General features: G+C 52.3%; 12 protein-coding genes across 12 annotated transcripts; 5 read left to right on the forward strand and 7 right to left on the reverse strand.

Moving 5' to 3' along the window:
* The first annotated feature begins 445 nt into the window (after nt 1-445).
* VE01_04899 (uncharacterized protein) lies at nt 446-2,978 on the forward strand. The gene has a single exon (XM_018274365.2). The coding sequence runs from the start codon at nt 480-482 to the stop codon at nt 2,181-2,183; it is 1,704 nt and encodes a 567-aa protein (XP_018130752.1). The 5' UTR covers nt 446-479; the 3' UTR covers nt 2,184-2,978.
* On the reverse strand, nt 2,547-3,132 carry VE01_04900 (uncharacterized protein; the record flags this gene model as incomplete). The annotated part of the gene is made up of 1 exon (XM_018274366.2): nt 2,547-3,132. The coding sequence occupies exon 1, from the start codon at nt 2,913-2,915 to the stop codon at nt 2,547-2,549; it is 369 nt and encodes a 122-aa protein (XP_018130834.1). The 5' UTR covers nt 2,916-3,132.
* Nucleotides 3,133-3,373: 241 nt separating this feature from the next.
* Nucleotides 3,374-3,805, reverse strand: VE01_04901 (uncharacterized protein; the record flags this gene model as incomplete). The annotated part of the gene is made up of 1 exon (XM_018274367.1): nt 3,374-3,805. One exon carries the CDS (start codon nt 3,803-3,805, stop codon nt 3,374-3,376), a length of 432 nt encoding a protein of 143 aa, XP_018130835.1.
* Nucleotides 3,806-4,384: 579 nt separating this feature from the next.
* VE01_04902 (uncharacterized protein) lies at nt 4,385-5,913 on the reverse strand. The gene is made up of 2 exons (XM_018274368.2): nt 4,792-5,913; nt 4,385-4,702 (listed from the first exon to the last, which is right to left on the reverse strand). The coding sequence occupies exons 1-2, from the start codon at nt 5,659-5,661 to the stop codon at nt 4,529-4,531; spliced, it is 1,044 nt and encodes a 347-aa protein (XP_018130836.1). The 5' UTR covers nt 5,662-5,913; the 3' UTR covers nt 4,385-4,528.
* Nucleotides 5,914-6,990: 1,077 nt separating this feature from the next.
* Nucleotides 6,991-7,686, reverse strand: VE01_04903 (uncharacterized protein; the record flags this gene model as incomplete). Its single annotated transcript, XM_018274369.1, has 6 exons — nt 6,991-6,999; nt 7,066-7,119; nt 7,200-7,293; nt 7,409-7,462; nt 7,528-7,589; nt 7,678-7,686. The coding sequence occupies 6 exons, from the start codon at nt 7,684-7,686 to the stop codon at nt 6,991-6,993; spliced, it is 282 nt and encodes a 93-aa protein (XP_018130837.1).
* A 1,322-nt stretch (nt 7,687-9,008) lies between these two features.
* VE01_04904 (uncharacterized protein) lies at nt 9,009-9,524 on the forward strand (the record flags this gene model as incomplete). Its single annotated transcript, XM_018274370.1, has 1 exon — nt 9,009-9,524. One exon carries the CDS (start codon nt 9,009-9,011, stop codon nt 9,522-9,524), a length of 516 nt encoding a protein of 171 aa, XP_018130838.1.
* Nucleotides 9,525-9,988: 464 nt separating this feature from the next.
* On the reverse strand, nt 9,989-10,927 carry PSF2 (DNA replication protein psf2; the record flags this gene model as incomplete). The annotated part of the gene is made up of 2 exons (XM_018274371.2): nt 10,566-10,927; nt 9,989-10,486 (listed from the first exon to the last, which is right to left on the reverse strand). The coding sequence occupies exons 1-2, from the start codon at nt 10,677-10,679 to the stop codon at nt 9,989-9,991; spliced, it is 612 nt and encodes a 203-aa protein (XP_018130839.1). The 5' UTR covers nt 10,680-10,927.
* A 258-nt stretch (nt 10,928-11,185) lies between these two features.
* On the reverse strand, nt 11,186-14,860 carry CAP2_2 (F-actin-capping protein subunit beta; the record flags this gene model as incomplete). Its single annotated transcript, XM_018274372.2, has 3 exons — nt 13,492-14,860; nt 13,016-13,441; nt 11,186-12,967 (listed from the first exon to the last, which is right to left on the reverse strand). Exons 1-3 carry the CDS (start codon nt 13,807-13,809, stop codon nt 11,186-11,188), a joined length of 2,526 nt encoding a protein of 841 aa, XP_018130840.1. The 5' UTR covers nt 13,810-14,860.
* A 174-nt stretch (nt 14,861-15,034) lies between these two features.
* VE01_04907 (uncharacterized protein) lies at nt 15,035-17,105 on the forward strand. Its single transcript, XM_018274373.2, has one exon. The coding sequence runs from the start codon at nt 15,183-15,185 to the stop codon at nt 16,167-16,169; it is 987 nt and encodes a 328-aa protein (XP_018130841.2). The 5' UTR covers nt 15,035-15,182; the 3' UTR covers nt 16,170-17,105.
* On the reverse strand, nt 16,943-18,792 carry VE01_04908 (uncharacterized protein). The gene is made up of 5 exons (XM_059463653.1): nt 18,695-18,792; nt 18,482-18,640; nt 17,821-18,434; nt 17,260-17,772; nt 16,943-17,202 (listed from the first exon to the last, which is right to left on the reverse strand). The coding sequence occupies exons 1-5, from the start codon at nt 18,735-18,737 to the stop codon at nt 17,146-17,148; spliced, it is 1,386 nt and encodes a 461-aa protein (XP_059319736.1). The 5' UTR covers nt 18,738-18,792; the 3' UTR covers nt 16,943-17,145.
* A 285-nt stretch (nt 18,793-19,077) lies between these two features.
* VE01_04909 (uncharacterized protein) lies at nt 19,078-19,821 on the forward strand (the record flags this gene model as incomplete). Its single annotated transcript, XM_018274375.1, has 1 exon — nt 19,078-19,821. One exon carries the CDS (start codon nt 19,078-19,080, stop codon nt 19,819-19,821), a length of 744 nt encoding a protein of 247 aa, XP_018130833.1.
* A 2,187-nt stretch (nt 19,822-22,008) lies between these two features.
* On the forward strand, nt 22,009-24,634 carry VE01_04910 (uncharacterized protein; the record flags this gene model as incomplete). The annotated part of the gene is made up of 3 exons (XM_018274376.2): nt 22,009-22,559; nt 22,631-23,204; nt 23,286-24,634. 3 exons carry the CDS (start codon nt 22,009-22,011, stop codon nt 24,534-24,536), a joined length of 2,376 nt encoding a protein of 791 aa, XP_018130747.1. The 3' UTR covers nt 24,537-24,634.
* Nucleotides 24,635-24,704: the final 70 nt, after the last annotated feature.

A 24,704-nucleotide genomic window follows, 5' to 3' on the forward strand; every position in this document is an offset into this window, starting at 1 on the left:
TAAACGTGACTGGCCAATGCCGCCAAGGCTGAAGGCGGGGCGGGGCGGAGAGGCGACGCCGACATTCCGATCGGCTGTTTGGGGATGGTGCGTGTACGAAGTAGCTCATGGTCCAATGTGAAAGGACACTTCCGGCCTTGGTTATCAGGGTATCGTCACCAATCCATGATTCTCACGACGACAACGACGCTCTAAGTTCTCAATCCGCGATTGTTAACTGCCGCTGAAGCTCTTTTATTTATTATTACCTCTACTCTCAAGAGAGTTATTGGCTGGGCGACACGAGCGAGGCTACCACGCCAAGTGTTCCAACGACGTGACTTGATTGACACGAAGCTCTCCCATTGAAACGCGACTCTCGCCGCATAGCACGAAGATTACGAACTCAACTTCCGCGGCCGGCACGGCTCCCGGCTACCTGCGCGCGCATGCCCACAACGGCCCAGGCTTGATGCGCGTCTGCACCGCGGCACAGGAGGATGACCTCGCCGTATCCCTCGACGTCAAGCCGGACGAGGGATGAGCGCAGCGCAAATACAGGGACTCTATCTTCAGCTACGGTACGACCGCGCGTACGACGACTTATAAGCACAGAGAGTGATGGAGAAGCTCCGCCAAAGGACCTTAGCCCTCTGCCGGCTGCACACCCGAGTCGGATAGGCGGCAGTGACAGCATAGGGGGCAGAAGTAATGGCGGGCTGTTGGGTGGATCAATGAGGGATGGGAATATACCGCAAAGGCAAGGGTTGGGAAAGGGCCTTTTTGATGGTGGCTGGACGGGGAGCTGGACCGCTCTCCAAGGGCTGGCAAGCTCAGTTCTCAGCGGAGACACGGCGGCCAGCCCGGTGCTGAAACCTGTTGGTGCTACAAGGAGGAAGAGACAGAATAGTTTCACACCATCTCCGGCATTCTCGGAATGGGGACCCCCGGGCAAACCGAACAAAGGCAAAGGCAGAGATATCGCAGCAGAGTCACTCGCAGCGCGCAACTCGGCCGTCAACGTCCTCAAGACAGCATCAGCAATGCAGGATCACGAAGGCACCAATTCAGGCCTCCAGATCGGGCGGCACAAACGCCGCACATCCGACGACCTTACCGGCCCAGCTGTTGACGACGATACTGACGCCCTTGTATACGTCCACCACGTCAAACCAACTGATACCCTCCCTGGCGTTATCCTGAAATACAACTGCGACCCCGCCGTCTTCCGCAAAGCAAACCGTCTCTGGCCCAACGACGTTATTCAATTCCGCAAAACCGTTCTTGTACCCGTCGACGCCTGCGCCGTGCGCGGTGTCCCCTGCGACTCGCCCACAGAGCTCATCTCCCCAGCCTCAGCCCTAGCGGATGAAGAACCGCCTAACCTCTCCTCGCCCTCCGCACCTTCCCCTTGGGCAAACTCCATCCTCTCCCCCCCAGATATCCCAGAAACAGATACCTCAGACCCAGATGGCGACCCCTGGATCCCTGTCCGCTGGGTTCTGCTCCCCTCCTCCCCAGCCTCCGAACCGACGCAAATAGCGCGCCTGCCGCGCAAGAAACTAGGCTACTTCCCGCGCCGACGCCGGAAAAGCGGCGATGTACCCTCGGGCGTGGCGTCATTACTTGATTCTCCGCGTGAATCAGTCGATGTCTCTGCCTCTGCGTCTCCTGCTGCGAGTCCGGGGCCGAGGCGACTGAGTAATCTGACCAGTGGCATGGCAGCGGGGCGTGCTGTGTCGGTGGGTCGACCGAGGCGGGAGTCTACGAGTGAAGCTGCGGCGAGGGGTGGATGGTTCCGGGGCCCTGGTGGTGTGGGAACGTTTGGGCCGGATGTGAAGAGGCCGGGCCCGGCACAGGATGGGCTTAACCGCTGGGTTAATAGGCACGTGCCGGGGTTGACGATTGATGATGTAGCCTCTAAACATGGAGCTGGATTTTCCGATAGAGAAGGCATGAGTGGTGTAGGAGATGTGTCTGGAAGTGGCGGACGAGGCATCGAAGTTGCTGCTGCGGCTATAGAGGGCTGGGTGAGGCGGCTTGGAAGGCCAGTGACGCCATTGGGAAGGCAGGTGACGAGGGAGGAAGTCGGAGATCTGATTGAATTACGAGATGGGCCTGGAAGTGACGACGGAAATATGGGCGGATTTGGAATTGGCACTGGTGGTGTACCACGGGGGAGGAAAGGTGCAAAGGGAAATTGAATCGGGTGAGAGGCAGCGTTTGGATGCGCACCCCACTTGGATAATCAGAGAGTGACGACACTTAGCGTTGCAGGAGGGAACCAGTGAGATATTTGGCTACACGTAGCAGTATCCGCACATAAATTTTCTAGATCACATTTTCAGTTCATACCTAGCAAGAAGGTGCGCGCGGCGTTTGGGAGAGGAGGGATTGTGGATTCCGCATTTTTTGTGCGGCTGATAGATGAGAGGAACCCGGAGAATGATATCTATATTTTACACGGTCATGAAAATAGCATGTGTGCGAAGAGCTAGGACGAGAGGTGACCAGAGAATTGAAGTTTGCATTGGCTTATCCCGCACGCCACCCACCCATTGCCCATCTCAGACACCACCAAATTCTCCTTTCACAACTTCACCCTCGAATTCCCCTTTCATAACTTCCCCCTTTCCTCCCCACAATTGCTCCTTCTTCGCGACCCCCTCTTTCCCATCTCTCATCCCCACCAACTCCCCAACTGGTGTAAACCGTCCGCTCAAGCAACTCGGACATCCCACACGCTCCTTCAGCATCTCGGTGTCCCGCCGTGTCTCCCATCGCAGCTCCTCAACAAGTCCTTTGAGCCTGTCGATCTTGTCGGACAGCTTGGTTTGCTCAGCGAGTAGCGAAATGATAGCATTTTGGAGGAAGGCGATGTGAGTGTTGAGGGAAAGGGAGAAGGGTGAATGGGATGGTGTGTTTTTGGTGCTCATGGTTGGTGTAGTTGGGGATGGAGTGGTGTTGAGAGGTGCCGAGATTTGGTGGGCATGGAAGGGTTTTGTGGAGGGTTGTTAAAGAAGCGTGGGTGGAAGGGAGAGGGAGGTTGAGCCGGAGTGTTCTACGGGATACTTGGAATCTTTCTTTAGGAGCTGGTCTTGCTTTGTGGGAGAAATGCAAAGTGTGAGAGCCACGGTGATAACCCATTGACATCTCCAGGACAAAAAAATCAATTGAACGCCTTTAATCCTCTATAAAATCAAAAACCCAAGTTTGCATCCGCCTATATCTCCCAGCAGAACTCTCTCCCAACACCTGGCGCATTCCACCCCTTCACCCTTCAGCAAGCCGCCACGGCCGCGGATGTTCAAGGTCCTAGCATGGCCCGCCACGCCCCTCATACACCTAACCTCCTACTCCATCACAAACATCTCGGCCAGCACCCACGCCCCATTCACCCAGATAATGCGCCTCCAGACCCTGCGACAGTCCCGCTGCTTGTGTCGTAGCCCGTAATGAAGAACGCTGCCTTTTTTAGAGCGGAGATATACACATCCAGCTGCCCAGACTCCCGCTCCATCTCAGCCCGTCGCTGCCCCATAACGGCCCGCAGCCGCTCGGCGCCGCGCAGAAGTCCCTGTATCCTTTCAAGGTCTTTTGGCACTGGACGCCCTCCCAATAGCTCGATCGCTTGATGTAGGTTTGCCACCAACTGAGGTGCACAGTCTCGCTGAAGCGCACTCTCTTGTTGGAGCAGTTGCTTGTGTTTGTATGCAATGCCTCGCAGCATTATGACAAGATTACGTAGTGAGTTCTTGGTTTCCGCGAGTGATTGTTGCCGGGGCTGTTGTGCAACTGCTGTCTTGGGCTTTGATTCCCCTTCCATGATGCAAGTAGACAAGAATGGAGGCAATGTTTTGGGCGAGGAAGTGCGCGACAAGGTGTTGATTGATGGCCCCGAGCAATTGATGAAGGTTTTTGCTCTGTATAGAAGGGATGAGATTTCATATCTAAGTTAACACGACGATGGCGAGGACATTATATATGGAAGTAATGAGAGGGTTTTCACTCCCCCGAGGACAAAGATGTTTGATATGTGGACGAAACGCGAAAATTATCTTGACGAATATAGCACCTGCGTTTCATGCTGCTGCGAGACTGAAGTTCTGGTCTACCGTCCGTCTCCTCCAGACTTGACTCCAGCAGTTTGATAGTAGCGAAGACCTGGACCTGCTCGGCGACGTCAGTCGTCTGACTCAGGGGTAAGAGATGCCTTTGTTCAGTACGAGACAACGGGCACAATGATGCACTCTCTACAACATCAAAACATGTGTGTCAGTCCTCACCTCCGCCCTCACGGGACACAGAAAGAATCACATAGACAACCACCCCTCAACATCCCACCATCACAACCCCCGCTTTGAAACCACAACTGCTCGACGACAGCCCTCACCCACACAACAAAACCTCAAAACAACAACGCTCCATTATCAGTCCAAACTATACATGGGTATACCTATCCCTATCTCATCCCATATCCCGCTATGATGCCGCTAACCCGACCACTGCAATGCCCCATGCTGCACCATCTAGCCAATTTACCACGAAATTAATAATCAACAGCCCACCCATTCTCCTTCAGGAACTCCTCGCACGCCTCCCGCAGCGCCAGGTTGGGCCGTAGCTCGTCGATGCGCAGTGGTTCGCGCGTGAGCGGGTCGGTGGGAGAGCGGCGGAGGTGCTCCATGATTGAGGCGCGCTCGTAGGATTTGCCCGTTTTTGTCTTTGGGAGGTGTGTTAATAAGGGTGCTTGAAGTGGTATAGGGGATACCAGTTGTGACGTTTGATGTCTCCAGGGGGGGGATGACTTACTATAACCGGATCGACCATGAAGGAGAAGGTAATATCATCAACCGCCCAATCCGGCACAACCCTCTTCTTCTCCGCCTTCCCAGCCTCAACCCACACCCTCTCAACCTCCTCAATCATCTCCTCTCCCTCCTTCCTCAGGCCCTCCCTCTCCCCCTCCTCAGCCCCTTCAACTCTCCTCTCCAAATCCCGCCTCAACCCCTCCACAACCTTCCCCCTCACCCCCTCCGTCCCCGCAAGCCTCTCCTGCTCCCTCTCCTCCCACGCAGCTTTCTTACACTTCAACACCACAGACACTACACTCCCCAAACTCCCCGCCTCCTCCTTCGCAGCAATCTTATACGCCTCCATCGCCTCCTTCAGCGCCTCCCTTCCACGCCCCAGTCCCACTAGCGCCTGCGCCCCGTAATGCCGCGCCTTCATATTCGCCTTCTCCTTAATCGCCAAACTCGACGAGCAGTCCTCCAGCACGCCTTCCAACAGCCCCAGCTTTAGCCTCGCCATCGCGCGGTTGGTATACAACATCGGAGCCGACGGGTCGATGAGAATAGCTTTAGTATACAGCGCCTCGGCCTGCACGAGGTCATTGGACCGGAAGTATCTGGATCCCTCGAGGTTAGCTGCTGAAGCGGCGGTGGTGGTAGTGTGAAGATAGAGCGCGTGGGCTCTTTCGGCCTCGGTCATGGGGGTTTTGGGAGTGGATACGCCGGTGCTTGGGTCTTCGTCCTCACTCGTGTCTTCGACTGCTTCGTCGGGAGTGGAACGAGTGGGCAGAGGGAAGTTGGTTGATGAGGTAGGGAGAATGATGATGGGGTTTTCGGGGGGAGCTGGGGTTGGGAAGTAGTCCTCTGGCTCGTCTGGAACGTCGTCCATGGCGAGTGTGATGTGCCCTTATATCCACTCGTTGGAGTTTCTCTCGGCTTCTCTCATATGCCTGCTCTACTCACAGCCAGCACTTGCTTCGTGACCCAGCAGTGAGAACCAGAACTAGTAGTTGACTGAGTAGTTGACTGAAGCAAAGTAGAGACTCAGAAGCAGGAGTTATTCAAAACCACGGGGGCAATAGGACTAGAATGGAAGCAGAAAATATCATCAAAAGAACCAACACAAAGACAAGCCAACCTACTTATTCCCCTCCTCCTTCAACTGCTGCGCGCGTGCCGCCGACATCTCTACTTTATTGCCCCTGCACCTATGCGAACCTTCCCGATGCCTCTCTCTGCCTACCACTCAGCTACTCCAGGCAGCTCTCTCCCTCGGTATGAGTCGCCGTGTGGGTCGTGCAGCCAGGGCGAGACAAGGCTGTGCTATGGAGCCAGCAGGCTGCAGCGGCGGCCTGGAGGGGGCCTGGGCGCTTGGGGAGTGTTGATTGGAATTCGAGAGCTGGGAGGGGGGATTGTTATCAGGATGCTTGCTGGCTGGGTCTGGAGCGCGGGGGGGGTTTCGAGCGTAGGCTGGTCTGCGTGGCTGTGCGTCGTTGGTTGGTTGAGTCGGCGTGGTCGGTCAGCCTCGTGGGTGTCTGAGTGACGGTGGGGGGTTCTGGATGTGAAGGTATGTAGGGACTCGCTATGCTGACGCTGATGATATCACCGCTAGGAGAATAAATGAGTGTAATATATACAGCTATTCCGGAAAGAAGAAATAAAAGAAGGGGGAGAGGAGAGCTGAGTTTAAATGTTTTATGTCGGCGTTTGTACTGGTGGGTGTGCTGTCGTGGGGTTCAGCTATCCGTCGGCCATCCCTGTTGGGGTTGTATCTGTCAGCCGTGGAGCTATTGGAAGCTGCTAGAAGAGGAAATATATACCGTGATTTACGATATCACTTACAACTTATCGTATCGACTTCAACAAGAGCTCTGCGAATATACACAAACACTAATATATATATGCGAATGTATACTGCTGTTCTTACATTCTAGTCGGCTGTTTGGGCGTTGGTTGTCATCTTGGATTCATCTGGGAGTCATTGGCTCATAACTTCACCATGCAATCAATATCACGAATATGACGATGTATCCCCGCAATATATCGCACTTCGGAAGAAACAGTTATCACTGTCCCATGAGCATGGTCGGTGGAATAACACGCCTTCTAGTTTATATAGCGCTTAATATACACTTTCTAAACATCTCTCTCTTCCCCTCCTTCTCCCATCCTGCCCTTCTATCCCAACCAACTTCCCCATTCGAATCAAATAAGTCGATTAGAAAGGCTGCCTCATAGTTAGTATCCCGCGTCATGCTCATTCATCCACCACACAAGAAGGGATATCACATACGTTGTCCGAAGCCGGAATCTCCCTGATGAACCTTTGTCCGATGAAAGGCACCTTCTGCAAAGTCGTTAGCCCCCACTCTCCCTTGACACCATTTCCATTTCCATTTCCATATCATCTCATCTCTGGGGACGTACCGAGAGGATATCCTTGCGCACAATTGGCACCTCGCCGAAGAAGAAGAGGGCGAAGAAGCCGGCGGACGCGCCGAAGCCGGCAAGAGTCATGCCACTGTCAAACCGTCAGCATGTCTGTTCCAAGCACCTTGTCCATATCCATATCCATCCTCCATCCCCATCCGGCTCGCCATGCCTTCACTCGCATCTCGGATCGGCGGGAAACCCACAGCTTCGTCGTCGACTTGACGGTCCACCCGCCAATGTTTGGCTGGATCTTGTACCTGCGCCCTGTCAGCCCTCCATTCCTCCCTCTCTCATAATAGCCATTGCGGATTGTTAAACGTACTTAGGTCCATAAGCGGAGCGGTAGGTGCGGTACGCCTTCTGCGACGCCCACGGGGCGGTAGTCTATCGTAGCTCAGTCAGCCCAGCTCTGTCCATCATTCGCTGCTTCTGCGCGCAAATCTCTATGCGCGAGAGTATGTAAAGAGCTTACCCCAGCCATTGTATGCGATTAGGTTGCGCGGAGGCGTATGTGGAGGGTTCAATTGGGGGGTTTGATGCGAGTCGGAGCTTGTCTTTGGTCAATTGCAGATTTCCCGAGAGGGTATTCGCAAACATCACGTGACTAAAAACAAGAGGATAGCCGGGATGTTCCGAGAGTGACATGTGTGAACTGCTCTCTTGATCGAAGGTTTTCTTCGATTTGTGTGGCATATTTAAATATCTACAGCTTCATTATATCTCTAATAGGATATATGCTGTTGTTCCGTGATTATTCATACTAATTCCCATTATAACGACTGTTTGGTTGAACTTGATAGATAGACAGCAACTATTTGTTGTACCCTCTCATACTAAACCAGTGCAGAGGTACTTGCTCCCTCTCCCCACACATGGACCCTTCAGTACCTTCGTATCGGGCATAGCAGGAATCTGATACTCACGAGACAAACAGACAGACAGCCTTGCCACCGACGTCAAGATCAACGACAAACTGTTATAATATCTCGAACACTCACTCTTTTTCTCTCTTCTCTTCTCTTCACAATCACCGTCACTACTTTCGCCAGCTTCATATTTCTACAGACTCCCAGCTCGTCCCTTATAAACCCCCGTGGCCCCCCAAGAGTTACATCACCGATCCTCCAACCAACATCCTGTGCCCAGCCCAGCACAGTACAATCCCCATCCCGTCGCCCTCGGCAGACCTCGGAGCGCTGCCTGTAATTCCCATCCTCCTGATTCGACAACAACCATCCACCACCCCTCACTCGACCGTCCACGAACATACCCTCCTCACGTCACTCACACGGCACAACCGCGACTCGCTCACTCATCCAAACCTTTCCGCGGCTAGGCGTCCGGGCGACCTGTCAGTCAACCAGAGAAGAAGAGGGGGACCGACCACCATCCATAAAATACATCCAGATCCCCCATCGCTATCCCCCGAGATAAGACGCCCATTTCCCCGCAAACTCGACCCCGCGATCCCATTTTCCCCGCCGGCGACTGTTTGGTCCCCGTGTGGTGACGATATTGCATACGGCCAACGATTTGAAGACGACGAGACCGACTGTTGATCGGTATTGAGCGCGGAGGTGTTAAAAGCCGCCGACGTCGACAAGTTGAACAGCACCAACTCATACTGCCCTGAACGGAAGGAACGACTCGTTGATCGGGTCTGACACAAGAGGAAGCCACGACCTTCCTTCTTGTGATATAAAAGGAAGCGACGACCGCGAACGAAATCACCACCGCACCTTCCGAACCGGCCTCACCTGGCCATCCAACATCGCATCTTCCAAACTGGCTTCACAACCCACCATGCCTTCCCCAACCCAACACCCCCCCCGCCCCTTCCTCTCCAACTTCCTCGCCGCCTTCCGCGCCCGCTCCTCCTTCCAACAACCTACAAAACAACCCTCCACTACCACCTCCACAGCAAGCACCTCCACACAGCCCCCCTCGCCCTCCTCCCAGCCCTCTCAGCCGTCTCAGCCCTCACAGCCCTCACACCCCCGCACCATTACCCCGCCAAAATCCCACAACCACCCCACCACCTCCGCCCTCTCGGCCCTGCACTCCCCGCCGCTTTCTCGCTCACCAGGCACGAGCCCGGGGTACATGTCTACCATGGCCAACTCGGCTGCGGCGAGGAGGAGGGGGAGTGACAGTGAGAGTGAAGGTGGCGGGGGGTTTAGGGAGATTGGCAGTGGAGGGGGGGAGAAGTGGTATGTGGGTGGACGAACGGCGGCGGGGGAGGAGAGGTTCTTTAGATTGGGTGTTGTGAGGAGGGATGGGAGTTTGGATAGGGTTAGTTCGGATAGGTTGAGTTTGTAATGTGGAGAGAGAATGCGGAGAGTGCGGAGGGATTGGATGATGCATTGACTGCGGGCTGGATATGAACGATCATTGAGTCGATATGAGACACGGATATGACATTGGATACGGATATGACACTGGATATGGACAACATGACAAATGGATACGGATATGGGAGGCAACTCGGCTTGGGCAGGACAGGACAGCTCGGACGGACGGCTAGGTTTGCTTTGATTTGGCGTTCTGGCGAACTTGGTAGATGTAGATGACCGACGCGACTCGGCGCGGTGACGGACAAAAGGCAGCTTCTTGGCTCAGCTTCGTCTGATGATACGATGAATACACACACATTACCGCTCTTCAATACCCGTGTCAGACTTGGTAGTTCCATTATGCATGCCATTTATTAACTCCGTAAACCCCTTAGAGACCCCACTCTCCAATATATCCCCCCTGGTATCACACCCCCCCTAGCCCCCCACCTAAAACCCCTCACCCATCTCAATCCCCCCCTCCTCATCCTCATCCTCCTCCTCCTCCTCCCTCCTCCCCTCCGCCCCCCCCCCCCCACCCAACCTCGCCAACCCCCCCCCCACCCCCGCCACAACCCCCCTCACCTCCCCAACCTCCCAAGCACCCACAGTCCCCACCCCCCTCACGCCCCCCTCCCCCGCAACCACAAACCCCCTAACCTTTCCCCCCCTCACCTCCCTCACCCCCCTCACCAGCCGTCCCACGACCGCTTCTTCCCCGCCCAGACACCCGCCGCTCACGAGCGCCTGCGCGATCTCAACCCAGTGGAAGGGGAGCATGTCGCAGAACTCGGGGCTGGCGAGCTCGGCTGCTAATATCGTCTCGAGCCCCGCGGGAGTCAGCCACGGCGGGGGGACTAGCGTCGCGCGGTTTTGCCGGTGTAGTAAGAGCGCCAGCCACAGCGGTAGGGTTGTAGGGCGCGGGGGGTTGAGCTGGGGTGTTGGGCCCTGGTATCGTTAATAATTACTCTCTTTCTGGTCCTTGCGTTGCCCTGCTTCATGCGCGGGGGACTGGGGGGGAACGTACGGAGAGTAATTCGATAGACTGCATTCTCTGTCGCGGAATAACGGTTATAGGTTCGTTCTCACACAGGAAAGCCGTTTCTGCTGGTGTCAGCCCCGCGGGGAGAGGGAGGGCCATGGTATGTGTGTGTGTGGTGAGGAGGAGAGCGGGGAGTCGTGGAGTCGCGGGGCGGCGCGTTCAAGCGCGCTTCGGGGTGATGGTGAGGAGTGCTCGGCGTGGCTTGTTGGGGTGGATTGTGGGTCGGTAGGTAGATAGTGAGAGTTCGTGGATTTGGTATGTGTATCGTGGTATCGTAAAGGCGTGTTTGGCGTTATGGCGGTGGGAATGCTTGAGGTTGATGAGGGGATGTCTGTCGCGTCGTGGTGGTGAAGTTGCGAGGCTGTGGTGGGGGGTTGGCGAGGCTGAGGGTCTGGTGAGAAAATGGTCTGCGATTGATATTTCTCCTTGCGACGATATATTGTACAACATTTTAACTTTTGTATTCCTTTTATACATTTGTATACTATGTAACATGCCCCGGGAGGCCGCTGAAATATAATTATACACTCGGAGAATCCGTCATCATTAACATGAACACATCATCAACCACCACCCACCACCCACCACCCACCACCCACCACCGCCTACTCCCACGCCGGCCTCTCCACATCCTGCAACCTCGCCAACTCCAAAAACAACCTATACATATAAACCCCCCTATCCACATCCCTCAACGCCTTCCCAAACCACCTCCTCCCCTCCTCCGCCACCTCCCTCGCCAACCCCTCCCCCGTCTGCGTCCCCGTCAAATACGCTACTATCTCCGGAACCTCCTCCATCTCCTGGCTGATAGGTATATAATGCACCCACGGCACCAACCGCTCGTCATGCCACTCCCTCAACAGTGTCTGCTTCAGCGGCACAGACTTGGACGCGAGGAGCTTGTAGTACCGCCCGCTAATGCCGTTGCCGTCGAGGTCGAACACCAGCTTTGAGCGTAGGGGGCGATCCTTATCCGACCACGGCTTGGTGGGGAAATACGCGCTTTGATCTTTGCAATTGTCTTTCTCACACTGGAGTATTCTTGAGAAACCAACATCGTACAGCCGGCTATTAAGAAATAGACTCGTCACGCGAGTCACTACCCCCTCAACCTCAGTGAGGTAGTAATGCGCTTTCCGCTCCAGATTCTGCGCCAGCATCACGAACCGCTGGCGGTGGTAGTATCGCCATTTATCATTATTCGCGTAGCCCCCCGTCGTCGACCCAGCCCAGTAGAGGTTATTCCGCTTCGCCTCCCATTCCACATCTCCCGACTCATCGTAGCGGAAGCCCGGCTCGATGTACGCAGCGGGGGGGTAGACGAAGTCGCTCATGGTGGATGGCACGCCGCATGAGAGGACGGGCACGAGGCCTTCGATTAGTTTGAAGGAGGTGGGGCTGAGAGCGAGGCCGTTCAGGTCGCTGTACTCGGGGTGAGAGCAGAGATCTATGGTTGCGGTTAGGTTGTTGACGAAGGGGATGTCATAGCCTTCGACGGGGTAGTCGGGCTCGGCGGGGCGTGTGCTTTGTTGGGTGGGACAGAATTTGGTGAGTTTATCCCAGACGGGTTGGCCGCCCCTGTGGTTGATGGTGAATTCTGTCGAAGCATTGCTGGTTCTATTGAGTCCGCTATGGAAGTCTCCCACTGGCGATGGGGGGAATAGGACTCTCGGCTCGTCGAGGTGGTTGATGAGGAATTTGACCTCGGGAAGAACGCCACGCAAATTCTCGAACATCCCATTTAGGTAGTTTTGAATATTCCTATCGGCAGTACGATAGGGATGACTGCAGCTCGTTTGAGCTTGGTCACTTGCGAAGGTACAGAACCACAGGTCGCTGTCTTTAGTTTCGTATACACGAGTAATTATTTCGTTAACCTCTCTACCGCTTAGTTTCCAGAGCGGCGAGATGCTATGGAAAAGCTGGTCAAAGTCATCAATTATAGGTGACTGGTGCAACGTCGCATATTCATGCCAGGCTTTGAATCCAGGTGGGGGATCAACGGCATATCGACGACGATACTCGTTATGAGCTGCTGTGTAGTTCATGGACTGGCGCTCAACCAAGCTTTCAAAGCCTGCCTTGGCATTGTGGATCAAACTTGCGATCGGATGTTCTTGGGAGCGTACAAGTATGGATTGTGCCGTTTGGATGGCAATGGTGTTGGCAATGAATGGAACAAGAGAGGCGAGAGAGAATACCCAGAGAGCTGACTTGGCTGCCGCCTGCCTGGGGAGGATGTGGATGACCTGGCCAAGGACGAGGAAAGATACTATGACATGTGATACAGCTTGGGTATCCAAAGTCTGTACGAAAGGATCTAAGGTGGATACAATGCTGAATGTTGCAGTCGTAGTGACGGTACGCCAGGAAGAGTTCCGAGCCTAGGGCAGTGAGTATGATGAAAGACTCAAGATAAGGACTTTACTTACTGTCTGTATAATAAAATGCCAAGTGAATGATTTGGCCAAGCCCAGGGTTAAAGTCATTAAAGGTTCGCTAGTTGCAAAATCAAACGCCACCTTCTCGACGCCAAGTAGAATGGCTAACAAGATGACAACCCGGACTGCGAGAGGGAGGATGGCGTTTTCGATATCAAAAGGCTGAATAAATCGGGAGCCTTTGATATTTCCTGAGGTCAAAACGTCGAAGAGTACCAATAGACCAGCACCCGGGATAATCAACAGCGTATACCACCGGAAATCCCAATCCAGCATGGTGAGAATGACAAACAAAGCAGCCAGGGCTGTGCCCCATACCGTGTTCACGAACGGGGAGAAGAAGCGCGAATCAGCGGATGTACGGACATCAGACCGAAGATACCTCTGGGCTGCCAGAAGTAATGGCGTTAATATAGGCTGGTGATGTTAGCTATGTGAACATGTGTCTGGCACGTGGGCTGTCTTACCAAAAATGCAATCATGAAGCTCTCCGCTCTAAAAATACAAAACGTGACAATGCTCAACGAAACGAGCCATAATGACGCCGCAGTCGCAGGCTGGGTTTCTGGGTTGCCAAGGGGCGCCTCTCCCCAGGTCTTGCTGTCATCTTGCTGCCGTCTTCGACCAACAACCCTGTACACTAATGGCAGGAATAACCAGCCGATCGTCTCGGACCATAGTTCAGACTGCCTGGACGCCAGGCGCTGCGTGAAGATGCTGCATAGGAGAGCTGCGGCGGCGGAGATGGTAATGGGGTCGATGTTGCCGAAGGGCGATTGCCACATCGTCGTCACTTATGGGGCCTTCTCCACAGCACACAGGATGTCACCTGTAGCTCAGTCTTCGTGGGTATGGCGGCTTTGTCAGACGGCTGTTTGTAGCTAGGCGCGCGGCATGGGTGGTAGCAGTTCAGTCCAGCCTCTGTACACATACTATGCAGTCGTAGTACTTCATATAGAAATAGTCTGAAGCGGCGCTAGGCGGTCAGATTAGACGCAGTAAGTAAGGATCGTGAAGATGCAGCATTCCCAATCCCAAAGGTGATCTTGTTCATATTTAGGCTGAAGGGGCTGGGCGCCCAGGGTGCCTAGAGAGCCAACGGCGGGGGGTGAAGCTGGGCGTGCTGGGCGGCAGGGGAGGCATAGACCGCCGAGCCCAATGAAGAGGCATCGCTAGACTTCAAATCCTTTCCCGGCCCAAACAGGCAGCCCTGTAACAACTGTGACAACCAACATGACAGCGCCGAGACGGTAGCCAAGGTACCAAATACAGCGATCTGTTCGATGCCAAATCCTTGGACTCAGCTTGTGAGTACTGGAGTAGGGCACTCTACTGTGGCGAGCACAGCCCTGACGATGAAACAGAAATCACAAAAGCCACGATGGCCTCGGCCTCCGAAGCATCCGGGCCGTTCCATGTCAAACTGTGCTCGTATAGAGAAGCACTTTAATTTACCCCGGGATTGGATTGGTTACATGGCCCTAATATCGTGTAAGAAAATGGAATAAAGAACCACTTGATGCTGAATACTGATCTGATATACCACAGTGAACCTTTCTTACCCACCTCTTTGTGAGACAACTCACATATCTTATGGACAAGGCATATTATATGCACACATCCGCTGAGGCACAGCAGCACAACAACAACAACAACAACAGCCGCCCCAATGGCATGCTGACACGCTGACTCTGCAAGTCATCTTTGTCCTCGGAGAATGGAAATAGCCAAGCAGCTAAAGTTGAAGCCAAGAAGCCAAGAAATGAGAAAAATCCGTTGGTTCGTTGATGTCCCACCTGGCCCCCCTTTGCTTTCCTTATTCGGCCAATACGACGCTGTCACAGCTGTCAACCCCTAAATTGCCTCATGGAGACAAGTTTTTCCGTATAAACGCCCCCCCGTATAGAAGCTGACATAAACTTAGGAAACCTAGGAAACTACGGATAAAAGTAGCTCCGCTGTGCGGAGTCGTGGCAGCAGCTATGATCCACCTTGACTCAAACGATAAGGGTTGAACTTATTTACTTTCATAACTCTCAAAACTCACAAAGCTCATAACTCCTTGTACAAACCAGCCCCGACTTCAAAGGTCTGTTCGCGGAACTATATACAACCAGATCACCAAATCCAGAACCCAGATCAAGCTTCCTTTCATTTCATGCCAGCAGTCATGGCCCCCAAATACAGAAATCACCTCCCCCACCTCGATCCAAACCGCAAACCCTTCCTCGCCGAGGGTGGTCTTGAAACTGACCTCATTTTCCGCAAGGGCGTCACCCTCCCCCACTTCGCCGCCTTCACCCTGCTCGACACCCCGGAAGGCACCCAGACCTTACGCGACTGCTACACCCCCTACATCCACCTCGCCCGCCGCCATCGCACCGGCCTCATCCTGCAGACCCCCACATGGCGCCTCTCTGAGCCCTGGGCAAGACGCCTTAACTACAACGAACCCGCGGAGAAAGTCATCTATGCCAGTCGTGAGTCCGTTGAGCTCCTAGAGTCTCTCCGCGATGAGTTCGAAACAGAAGAGACACCCATCGTCATCAGTGGTTCTCTCGGGTCCCTCGCAGACGCATACAAATCGACCCATGATACCTCATCCCTCAATGGCCCCGCCACAGCTCGGTCTCAGATCTCCGCCCTCGCCGCAGCAGGCGTAGACATGCTCGCACTGATGACGACATCCTCCCCTACCGAAGCAATCGCCATCATCGAGCTCGCCCGCGACGCCGGCCTCCCCATCACCGTCTCCTTCTCCCTCGAGGCCGACGGCACGCTCCTCGGCAACCGCGAATTCGGCATCGCCCTCTCACACGTCGACGGCGCGACAGATAAGTACGCCTCTTACTTCGGCATCAACTGCGCGCATCCAAGTCACTTCCTGCCCGTACTCCGCACGATGCACCCCGATCAGCGCAAGCGCATTGGACTGATCCGCGCGAACGCGAGCGAGAAGAGCCACAAGGAGTTGGATAACAGCGCGGTGCTTGAGAGGGGGGATGTGGAGGCCTTGGCGGAGAGTTACAAGGAGATCTGTGAGCTCTTGCCCAGAGTGATGGTGGTCGGTGGATGCTGTGGAACGGATGAGGAGCATGTTGCTGCTATTGCGGAGAAGGTGCTGGGGAAGATTGAGGAAGATTAAGATATGCGTTTTGTCATCCGCCGTTTTATTGTCTGGTAACAAGCTGTTGCTAGTTGAAGAAGCGTAACTACGGGCCTGGATATGGCTAGGTCTTGATACCGCCTCTCGAGATTTGACGATTTGGGTGAGAATCAAGCACAAATGGGACCCAGCGCCACCAGAATAGCTATTCCATCCACCAGTTCGGAAACAGCTGCCAACCTGCGGTCGTGTCGTTCGTCTCATTCCAGACCATATCGGCTGCGTAGTCGTCGTATCGCCCCATTCGGCGTACAGATCAGCACCTCTGTCTACGTTATATATTGCTGGGAAAAATTCTTGCGACGCTTCTTCACGCTCTGCGCTGTGTACACCCCGAGATGAGATAATCATGCCCCATCTATTGTCGCGGATGTCTTTACACTTCTAACGATATGTCCCATATCTTCCCCCCTTTTTTAACATCCAAGATACCATCAGGATTGCAAGGTGCGGAATTTACAGCGGCTTGAGCTCGTTCTACCATGGCCATGGATCTGGGTACAGTTTTTCTCGATTATTGCGACTTCCTTCGTCGACAAAAAACCATTTCTAGGTTCCCACGAGCGACAAGAAGGCAACGTATACCATCCATCTGCAACAATTCTGCGCGTTTTGTCTCTCGAGGTTATTCCGTCCGTCCCACCTAAGGTTTGTGGTATGGAGAGGTACGTAGGTAATAGTTCAGCATCAATGGTATGGTATCACAAAATCGAACTTCACATGGCATTACGGTGAGACAAGTAAATAGTCATGTTCAAATCATGATATTTCTGTGGTTCAAGAGAGTGTCATCGCCGCCGCATAAGGAGTGCGATATAAGGTATACTATGAATAGAGCGTGTTGAAACACCTTAATGGAGTGTTTTCCCTGGCTGTTGAAAGCAGGCGACCAGTAGAATTAAAAATCCAGCCAGCATCCACGTAGTCAATTTGAACCCTGACTTCTTATATCCCTTTAATAGTCATCTCCTCGGGAGATAATCTCCTTGCAATTGGGTCGGAGGAGAACGGTCTATTTCAAAGATCTTGTCAGCATAGTTCAATCGTCAATTTTGAGGACTCTACTCACGTGCTCAAACTGCGCGACATAAGACCCAGGAATATCAACCAGTGGTCCATATTGGTCAACAATCCCATGCGAGATAAGCGTCCTCATACCAAGATGATAATTCTTCGCCCCCGCCCGCTCAAGCGAGCGCCGCGAGAACACAATAGTCCCAAAGTTCTCATCAATAGTCTTGAGCAGCGACCTGGCCGAGGCATGGTGCAAACCCGCAGCACTGGCGTGCTCATTGCGTCCATACCCATAAACCCCCGTATCCTCCCTAGTCGACCCTCTCCCAGTGCTACCGAATGTTTCAATGGCGAAGATATCACCCTCTTCCATCCGCTGGTTGGTCCGCGTCTTCACGAAGGGGACTTGCTTGTCCCCGTGGATATGGTAGCGGAGGATGTTATGCCCGGTGATGCCGCGGACGGCTTTGATAGGGAGGGTCTTGCCGTTGAGCTCGATCTCGTAGCTTTGCATTACTTCTTGCATTACTGAGCTCATGTGGTCCATGCGGGCGTCGATGCCGGCTTCCTGGGGGGGTATTAGCTTTGTGGGCAATAAACAAGGTGGATAGTTTACCTTGAGCCCAGCATTCGTGGTTGCTTTGACGGCTGCGAGGAGGTTATCATAGACCGGGTTAGCAGCCACGGTAAATGCGCTGTCGACAATTCTGCCATTGACATGGACTCCGAAATCCACCTTCAGGACATCGTCGTACTGTAGGATAACCTCCTTGGCTCCAGGATTGGCGGTCCAGTGAGCAGCTATGTTGTTCAAGCACAGCCCAATCGGGAATCCTAGCCCCGCCTTGAGAGAATCTCCAGGCTCAAGACCTTGGTGGCCAGTCAGTGCCCGAACGCCTTCCTCAATCTCCTCGACGAGCTTGCTCATGGAGACGCCCGGCTTGGCGATAGTCTGCACATACTGGCGGACCTGACGATGGATTTCAGCCGCTTTGCGATAGTCGATCAGAAAGTCATCATCCATGTCCTTCACGACGGATAGGTGACGAAGTTCTTCGGCCGTAGTCCGCTCAAGATTGTCATTGCGATTGGCATACTCGGCAATCTCACCCTCTGGATAACGATGATCCTGGAAGAGGTCGGCGAGTGCAACTCTGGGAGGAGTTGTCTGCTGATCATGCACTGCCTTTGTCTTCTTCTTCTTGTTTCTCTTTCGTTTTTTCTTCCCGCCTTCTGGGGGTTAGCCTCACGTGTGCATTAACATCAGGTTGGCTTACTGGTGTCGGGCTCAGCATCAGTCTTTACGACGGCTCCAGTTTTCTCGTCATCGCCATCTCCGTCTTCATCTTCCCCTTCAAGTCCACCGTGAACCAGCCCGCTTGCTGCGGCCGGCTTGGGAGGATTGACGGCTTCAATGGAAGCACCTGACGAGGACTCTGTTCAAATTGTTAGAATAACTTGCAACGCAAAGCAACTTATTTCATTCATACCATTTGGGCCCCGACGGTGCTCTTCTGGTGTCTTAGATCCCATGATTTTCTCCGATTTATACTCATAAAGCTATTTTGTCGTTCTTTATGGTATGATTGATATCGTTGAAGCTTTCAAAGTCTTCTGTCCGAAGTGATAGAAAGGGCGTGCATCAGACCCCTGTATGTCTTGGCATGCGCTTTCCCGTTTTAGGATATTGACGATTGGCGGGCCACAACCTTGGTGGTCAGCACTAAATATCAACTGAACAAAACAAGAACACATAAACACAACGTCAATCCCTTATTTCTGTAACGTATACCCAAAAGCAAAGGTAACGAAACTTCAATCTCCTACTTCGCAACTTATACTCTACAAAATTTATTCTTGAACTGTAACCACAATGGCGGGAATCAAGCAACAAAAGACCATCCCGACAGTGTACAACATGTCCTCCTCAAAAGCGATCTCAGCACTGTGGCCGCTGGAGGAGCTTGCAGATGCCGGCATCAAGTACAAAGTCGTCAATCTTCCCCGGCGAGGCGCCGACACATACAAAGTGCTCAAATCTCACTTTCCACTCGGAAAATCCCCCACCGTGACACTAGAACACGTCGGCGGAGAAGCAGAAGTCACATACCAGATCATGCCCAACGTCCTCACCGAGACGCGGCTCATTCTCCAGTTCTTCTCTGACCACTACACGGATGGAGTGTGGGTTCCGGAATCAGAGGAGGACAAGAGGCGAGACACTTTTTTTCAGGAGTTCGCGCATGGGTCTTTGATCACAAAAATCGACCACATCCTCACGTTCGAGGTCATCCCGACAATGCTGTTCTTCCCAATGCGCTATCTTACCCTATTGATGGTGCTGCCTATTCGGATGCACTTTATGAAAGACTTGACTGTCATCTATCAGATTATGGAAGACCCACTGTCTGAGGAGAAACCGTGGTTCTCAGGCAAGAACATCGGCTTGGCGGACTTTAACACCATCTTTGCCATGGACATGGCGGTTCAGAGAGGTTACATCCAATTGGAGAAGTATCCCATGCTGGCTAAGTGGTACAATACGGTGCAAGATCGACCAGCGTATAAACGGGCGAAGGAAGTAGGAGAGGTGTATGATTGTGCAACATTTGCATAGGAGAAACACCTAAATGGGGTTGGAGAGAACGCATTCGCACGAGGCACAGAGACGTCGATGCGAGAGTGGGTGATTTTGCCAACGTCGGAATATCTACTTGCTCTTTTATTCCCGTGGATGCTTTGATATATTTAGCGCATCGAGGATATACCCTTTTTATGAACTGCAAATTTTATGAGAGAAAATTGGACCATATAAAACTAGGAATGGTGGTTTATCAGGTGCTTTGTTTGAAATATGGGATGTTTGGTACTGAAAACACCACCTCACGGTGTCTTGCCTGTGGTTATTTACTACTGTGGAAAGAAAATTATCGTATGCAGATTAACACTGCAGAGTGAAGATGCCATCTAAGTCACTACACATGGCGCTGTGTGATATGAGACGCTGTTGAAATCGTCCACGGCATTAGCCATCGTGCGAACGTATACTCCTTTAATCCCCTCGCACCAGCCTAATCTACGGAAATCTAGATTGACGGCAGACCTGCATCTCTAAGTTCGACCCGCCTCATTTACGGTTACTCTAGTCCGACCTAATTCTGGCCACGTCCTGCCCTGTCTTACATTTCACACATGTTTTGTTTCGGCTCTCTACAACCATCTGAGACCTACACGGATCACATATTTCACAAACCACATACTTTGCCTCTGCTGTCTAACGTCGGAAGCAGAGCCGAAGATGTGATTGGGTAACATGAAACAGGAATCTAGATTTGAGCTGTTGTTTGTGCTATGTCGATGTGGTATCTGTCCGTTGGTGGCACTTGTACTTGAATCACTTGCCCCTCGACGGTAATGTCTATATAATCTAAGAGGCTGGCCCGTTAAACATGCTACATAACTTTGATACATTTCTCTATTTCTTTGACCGTTTACCCATACATCTTGATATCAGACACATTTGTATTGATAGCCACTTATCACATACAACATGCATTTCTTCAAGTGCTTGGTGCTACTAGCAACCCCCTTTACATTTGCAGCAGCCCAACACGTAATCGTAGGTTATTGCACCCTTTGGGATACTACGACTAATAGTACCAGGGCAATAGCCATGGAGATTCGAAATGTAGAACGAACAACATTAACCCTATCAAATCTGGGGAGTGTGTAGATACCTCAAAATTAGGGTATGGCTAGCTTTCAACTCTGCACGTTAACATTAGTAACCTGCTAACATGTTCATTAACAGGTCTATTAATATATATAGCGCTGCAACTTGCATCTTATATGCGTATGTTTGTCTGTATATTTATCTACAGTCACTAGCTAAAATGTCACTATATAGCAAACCCGGATGTTCAGGTGAAGGAGTCGATACGGATGGATCGCCAGCTTGCTATCCTTTGGAGGACTGGGACAGCCCCGCTTCAATCAAATGTCATTGGGATCATGAAGAGTAGAGCGATGAATGAACACAATTGGATATTGGATGGGAAGATCTGAGCCCAGATGAGTCTCTGTTTGTGTGCACTCTCACTAAGAGCTAAGTAGGTGCAGCTGTGTCATCCTGGTCCTCGTGGCTACCACGTTGGGCGCATGATGTCGGTGGATTAAAAATTATTTGCTGCGTATACTAGTATACTACAATAGCCATATGGGAGCCATATTAGACAAGCAATCCCATATTAAACAAGCAATTAAATAAATTAAAGCCCGCAGTTGGTTGGCTCTAAGATCTACCATTTTCTCACCCAGGTTGCATGGATGATTGTGGATGATTGCGGGTGATTGTGGTGCTCACCCAATAAAATGCCACAGACAGTCGGCAGTCGCTATAAAAACGCGCGCAATGAACCTCACACTCCTGTAAAACTTGCTCAATTCCTCTCTTACCCCATACTACTATCCCTTGAAATACTGTATTAACCCTAGAGATTAATCTTGAGGCTAGAATAATGGTGCCGGTTTCCGTTTCTTTTGGGAACACTTGCCACATCATGGTAGCACGACAGTGCTTGTTGGTACAGATAAGTATGGCCACGCCCAACATCTACCAGCTTGGTGGAGGGTCCATTCGAGCTGGTGATAATCCTCATACACATGGACCGACAAGGAGCTGGCACTCTCATGTATATATTTGGAAGTTAAAACAGCGTGAACAACCGCTCCGGAAGCTCTTCGAAGGAGGTTGCGCGCACTTCATTTACTTTCTTCAGTCGAACGACGAACAAACTCGCCCACCATGCATGCTGCTATCCCCTTCTTTGTGTTGTCTCTGTCTGGCATCATCCAGAATGGATGTTCAGCAGAGAGTGGTATCATGGGCTTTGGCCTGTCCTTGTACCAGGACCTCTGCTGCCAGACTTGTCACGACTCTCTCTCCGCCCTTTATCTGAATTGCACTACATTCCCCGAAGACGATAACATGGACATGGATATGTCAATGGATATGGGTATGGATATGTCCATGGACACGATGCCGATGACGAGCGAGGAGTGCTATGCTACCAATATCCCTTGGCTCCAGACGATGGCATACTGCATCCAACAGAACTGCAATGCCGACGGGTACAGCGCCGACAAACAGGCCAAATGCTTCAGCACTCAAGCAGTTGCGGGTGCGTCAGAGCCGACTTTCCAGGACAGTTTGCCTGCCAAGGCTCCGACGGTCGAGCTCTCAGAGGATGCAATGTGGCTCAATACCACTAGCTTGGTCAATGGGAACACCTACAGCGCCATACATGGCACCCTGAAGGAATTCACAAGACAGGAATATATGCACACGAGATATTCGTACGTTCTTCCACCCTGTGTTGTTAATTTATATATCTTCCCCGGGCGTGAAGCTCACATATAATTTTCAGGGTGATACTCCTATTCATAGTCCTTGGCATCTGCATAGGCGGAGGCATTCTGGCGCAGACCACGAGCGCATCCCTCGGATTTCAAACAAAGCTACATGCCTCCACTCTCTGGAGCAAGTTTCAGCAGCACATCTTCTTGCCGGCTTTATTCGGGTCTCGGCGCCTCGAACCTCTCCCGGGGAATGTGGGCTACGTGCCAAGCCGGACGCTCACCATATTTATCACCATCTTCGTGATTCTGAATATAATCCTCTCGTCCGTTTCTTACCGCACCTCTCAGCCAAATACCTGGTTCAAATCTGGTCAATTCGAACTATGCGAGTACGTCGGGAATCGCACGGGCACTCTGAGCTTGGTCAATATGTGTATTTCCATCTTGTTCGCGGGCCGAAATAATCTCTTGATTGCTTGGACCGGATGGAACCAGACGGCTTTCTTAACTTTGCATCGCTGGACGGCGAGGGTGGCTGCGCTGCAGGCGGTTGTCCATTCGATTGCATATACACTGGCATATTTCGAGCCGGGATATGGTGGAGCGGCGGAGTATGCTGTTGAAGCAGCGATGCCTTTCTATGTATGTTGTCCAACCTCTGTTTCATTGTACTCCCTTTGATCAACGATATTTGTACTTGGGGGATTTACTGACACGTTTTAGTTTTGGGGGATTATCGGAACAATAGCGCTTTGTCTCGCAGCAGGCTTTGCAATCCTGCCCATTCGCATCAGATCCTATGAATTCTTCCTCATAACTCACATCATCTTCGTCATTATCGCCCTGGTTGGATGCTGGTACCACCTTGTCCCCCACTTCGGATATGTCTTTGGCTATCAAACATGGCTTTACATCGCCTTTGCCTTTTGGGGTGCCGACCGATTCGCCAGACTTGCTCGCGTGGCCTACTACAATCGCCTCAGTGGTTCAACGGCGATCATTGAAGCAATCCCCGACTGCGATATCATGCAAGTCACTGTTTTCCCACGTGCTGCTTGGGACTTTGGTCCCGGACAGCACAGCTTTATTTACCTGGCTGGACTGGGTAAGTTCTGGGAAAGCCATCCATTCAGTATTGCGGCTTGGAAGGGACAGTCATCAACCACTATAACTTCGACTTCGAACCTTCTTTCTTCTCCCATCGCTCGTTCCGACACCGCCACCAGAGAAGAGGAGGCGAAAGATCCAGGCGTTATATCATTGGGTTCGAAACCGAACTCGACGACAACGCTTCCGGAAACCCACGCAGAGGGCAAAGCATATATTCGATTCCTCATCCGTGTACATTCCGGTATGACTTCCACGCTGCAGCGCCGCCTATTATCCTCGCCTTCTCGCGCTAGCCTGGAAACATCTGTCTATACCGAGGGGCCCTATGCAGGCCACAAAGCAACCCTCCAGCCACTCTTTATCGCCGACACTGTTCTCTGTATTGTTGGCGGCATTGGTATCACGAACATCCTTGGATTCGTCCAAGAATACTCAAGCGCGAACCGTCGCGGAGGTGAAACGTCGAAAAATGGTCAGAGGATCATGAAGAAGGCCAAGCGGTTTATACTCGCCTGGTCCGCGAGAGAAAAAGCTCTCATCAAACACGTGAAGCAGAACTTCCTTCTCCCGAAAGATGAGGTTGACGGGATCGAGTATTCGTTCTGGTGCACGGCTGAGCCAAAGGTGGACGATGTACATGAGGAGAGCCAGAAAGACGATAGTGCAGCTCAGCTAACGTCGGCTATAATAGCAGGGAGAATGGATATCAGGACAGTGATGAGATCCCATGTGGAAACGGGTCAACAGACGACGGTGATGGTGTGTGGTCCTGGTAATATGGCGGATGAAGCCACGAGGCAGATTATCGATTGCGTGAAGGACGGATTTAAGGTGAATTTACTTGAAGAGTCCTATACCTGGTAGTTTCTGTCGTTTGTAACACCGAGTTTTGTTACTTTAGCTGGCGCGGGTTGTCAACGGGACTCATTTTGTAGGGAGCAACATTTTCCAATTGAGGAGGGATTAAGATTTGATACCATTTGAGATTATACGAATATATTTGCAAACAAACACAATTATCCTATCTTTTAT

Source organism: Pseudogymnoascus verrucosus (genome assembly GCF_001662655.1).
Source record: "Pseudogymnoascus verrucosus strain UAMH 10579 unplaced genomic scaffold scaffold_19, whole genome shotgun sequence".
Lineage (NCBI taxonomy): Eukaryota > Fungi > Ascomycota > Leotiomycetes > Thelebolales > Thelebolaceae > Pseudogymnoascus > Pseudogymnoascus verrucosus.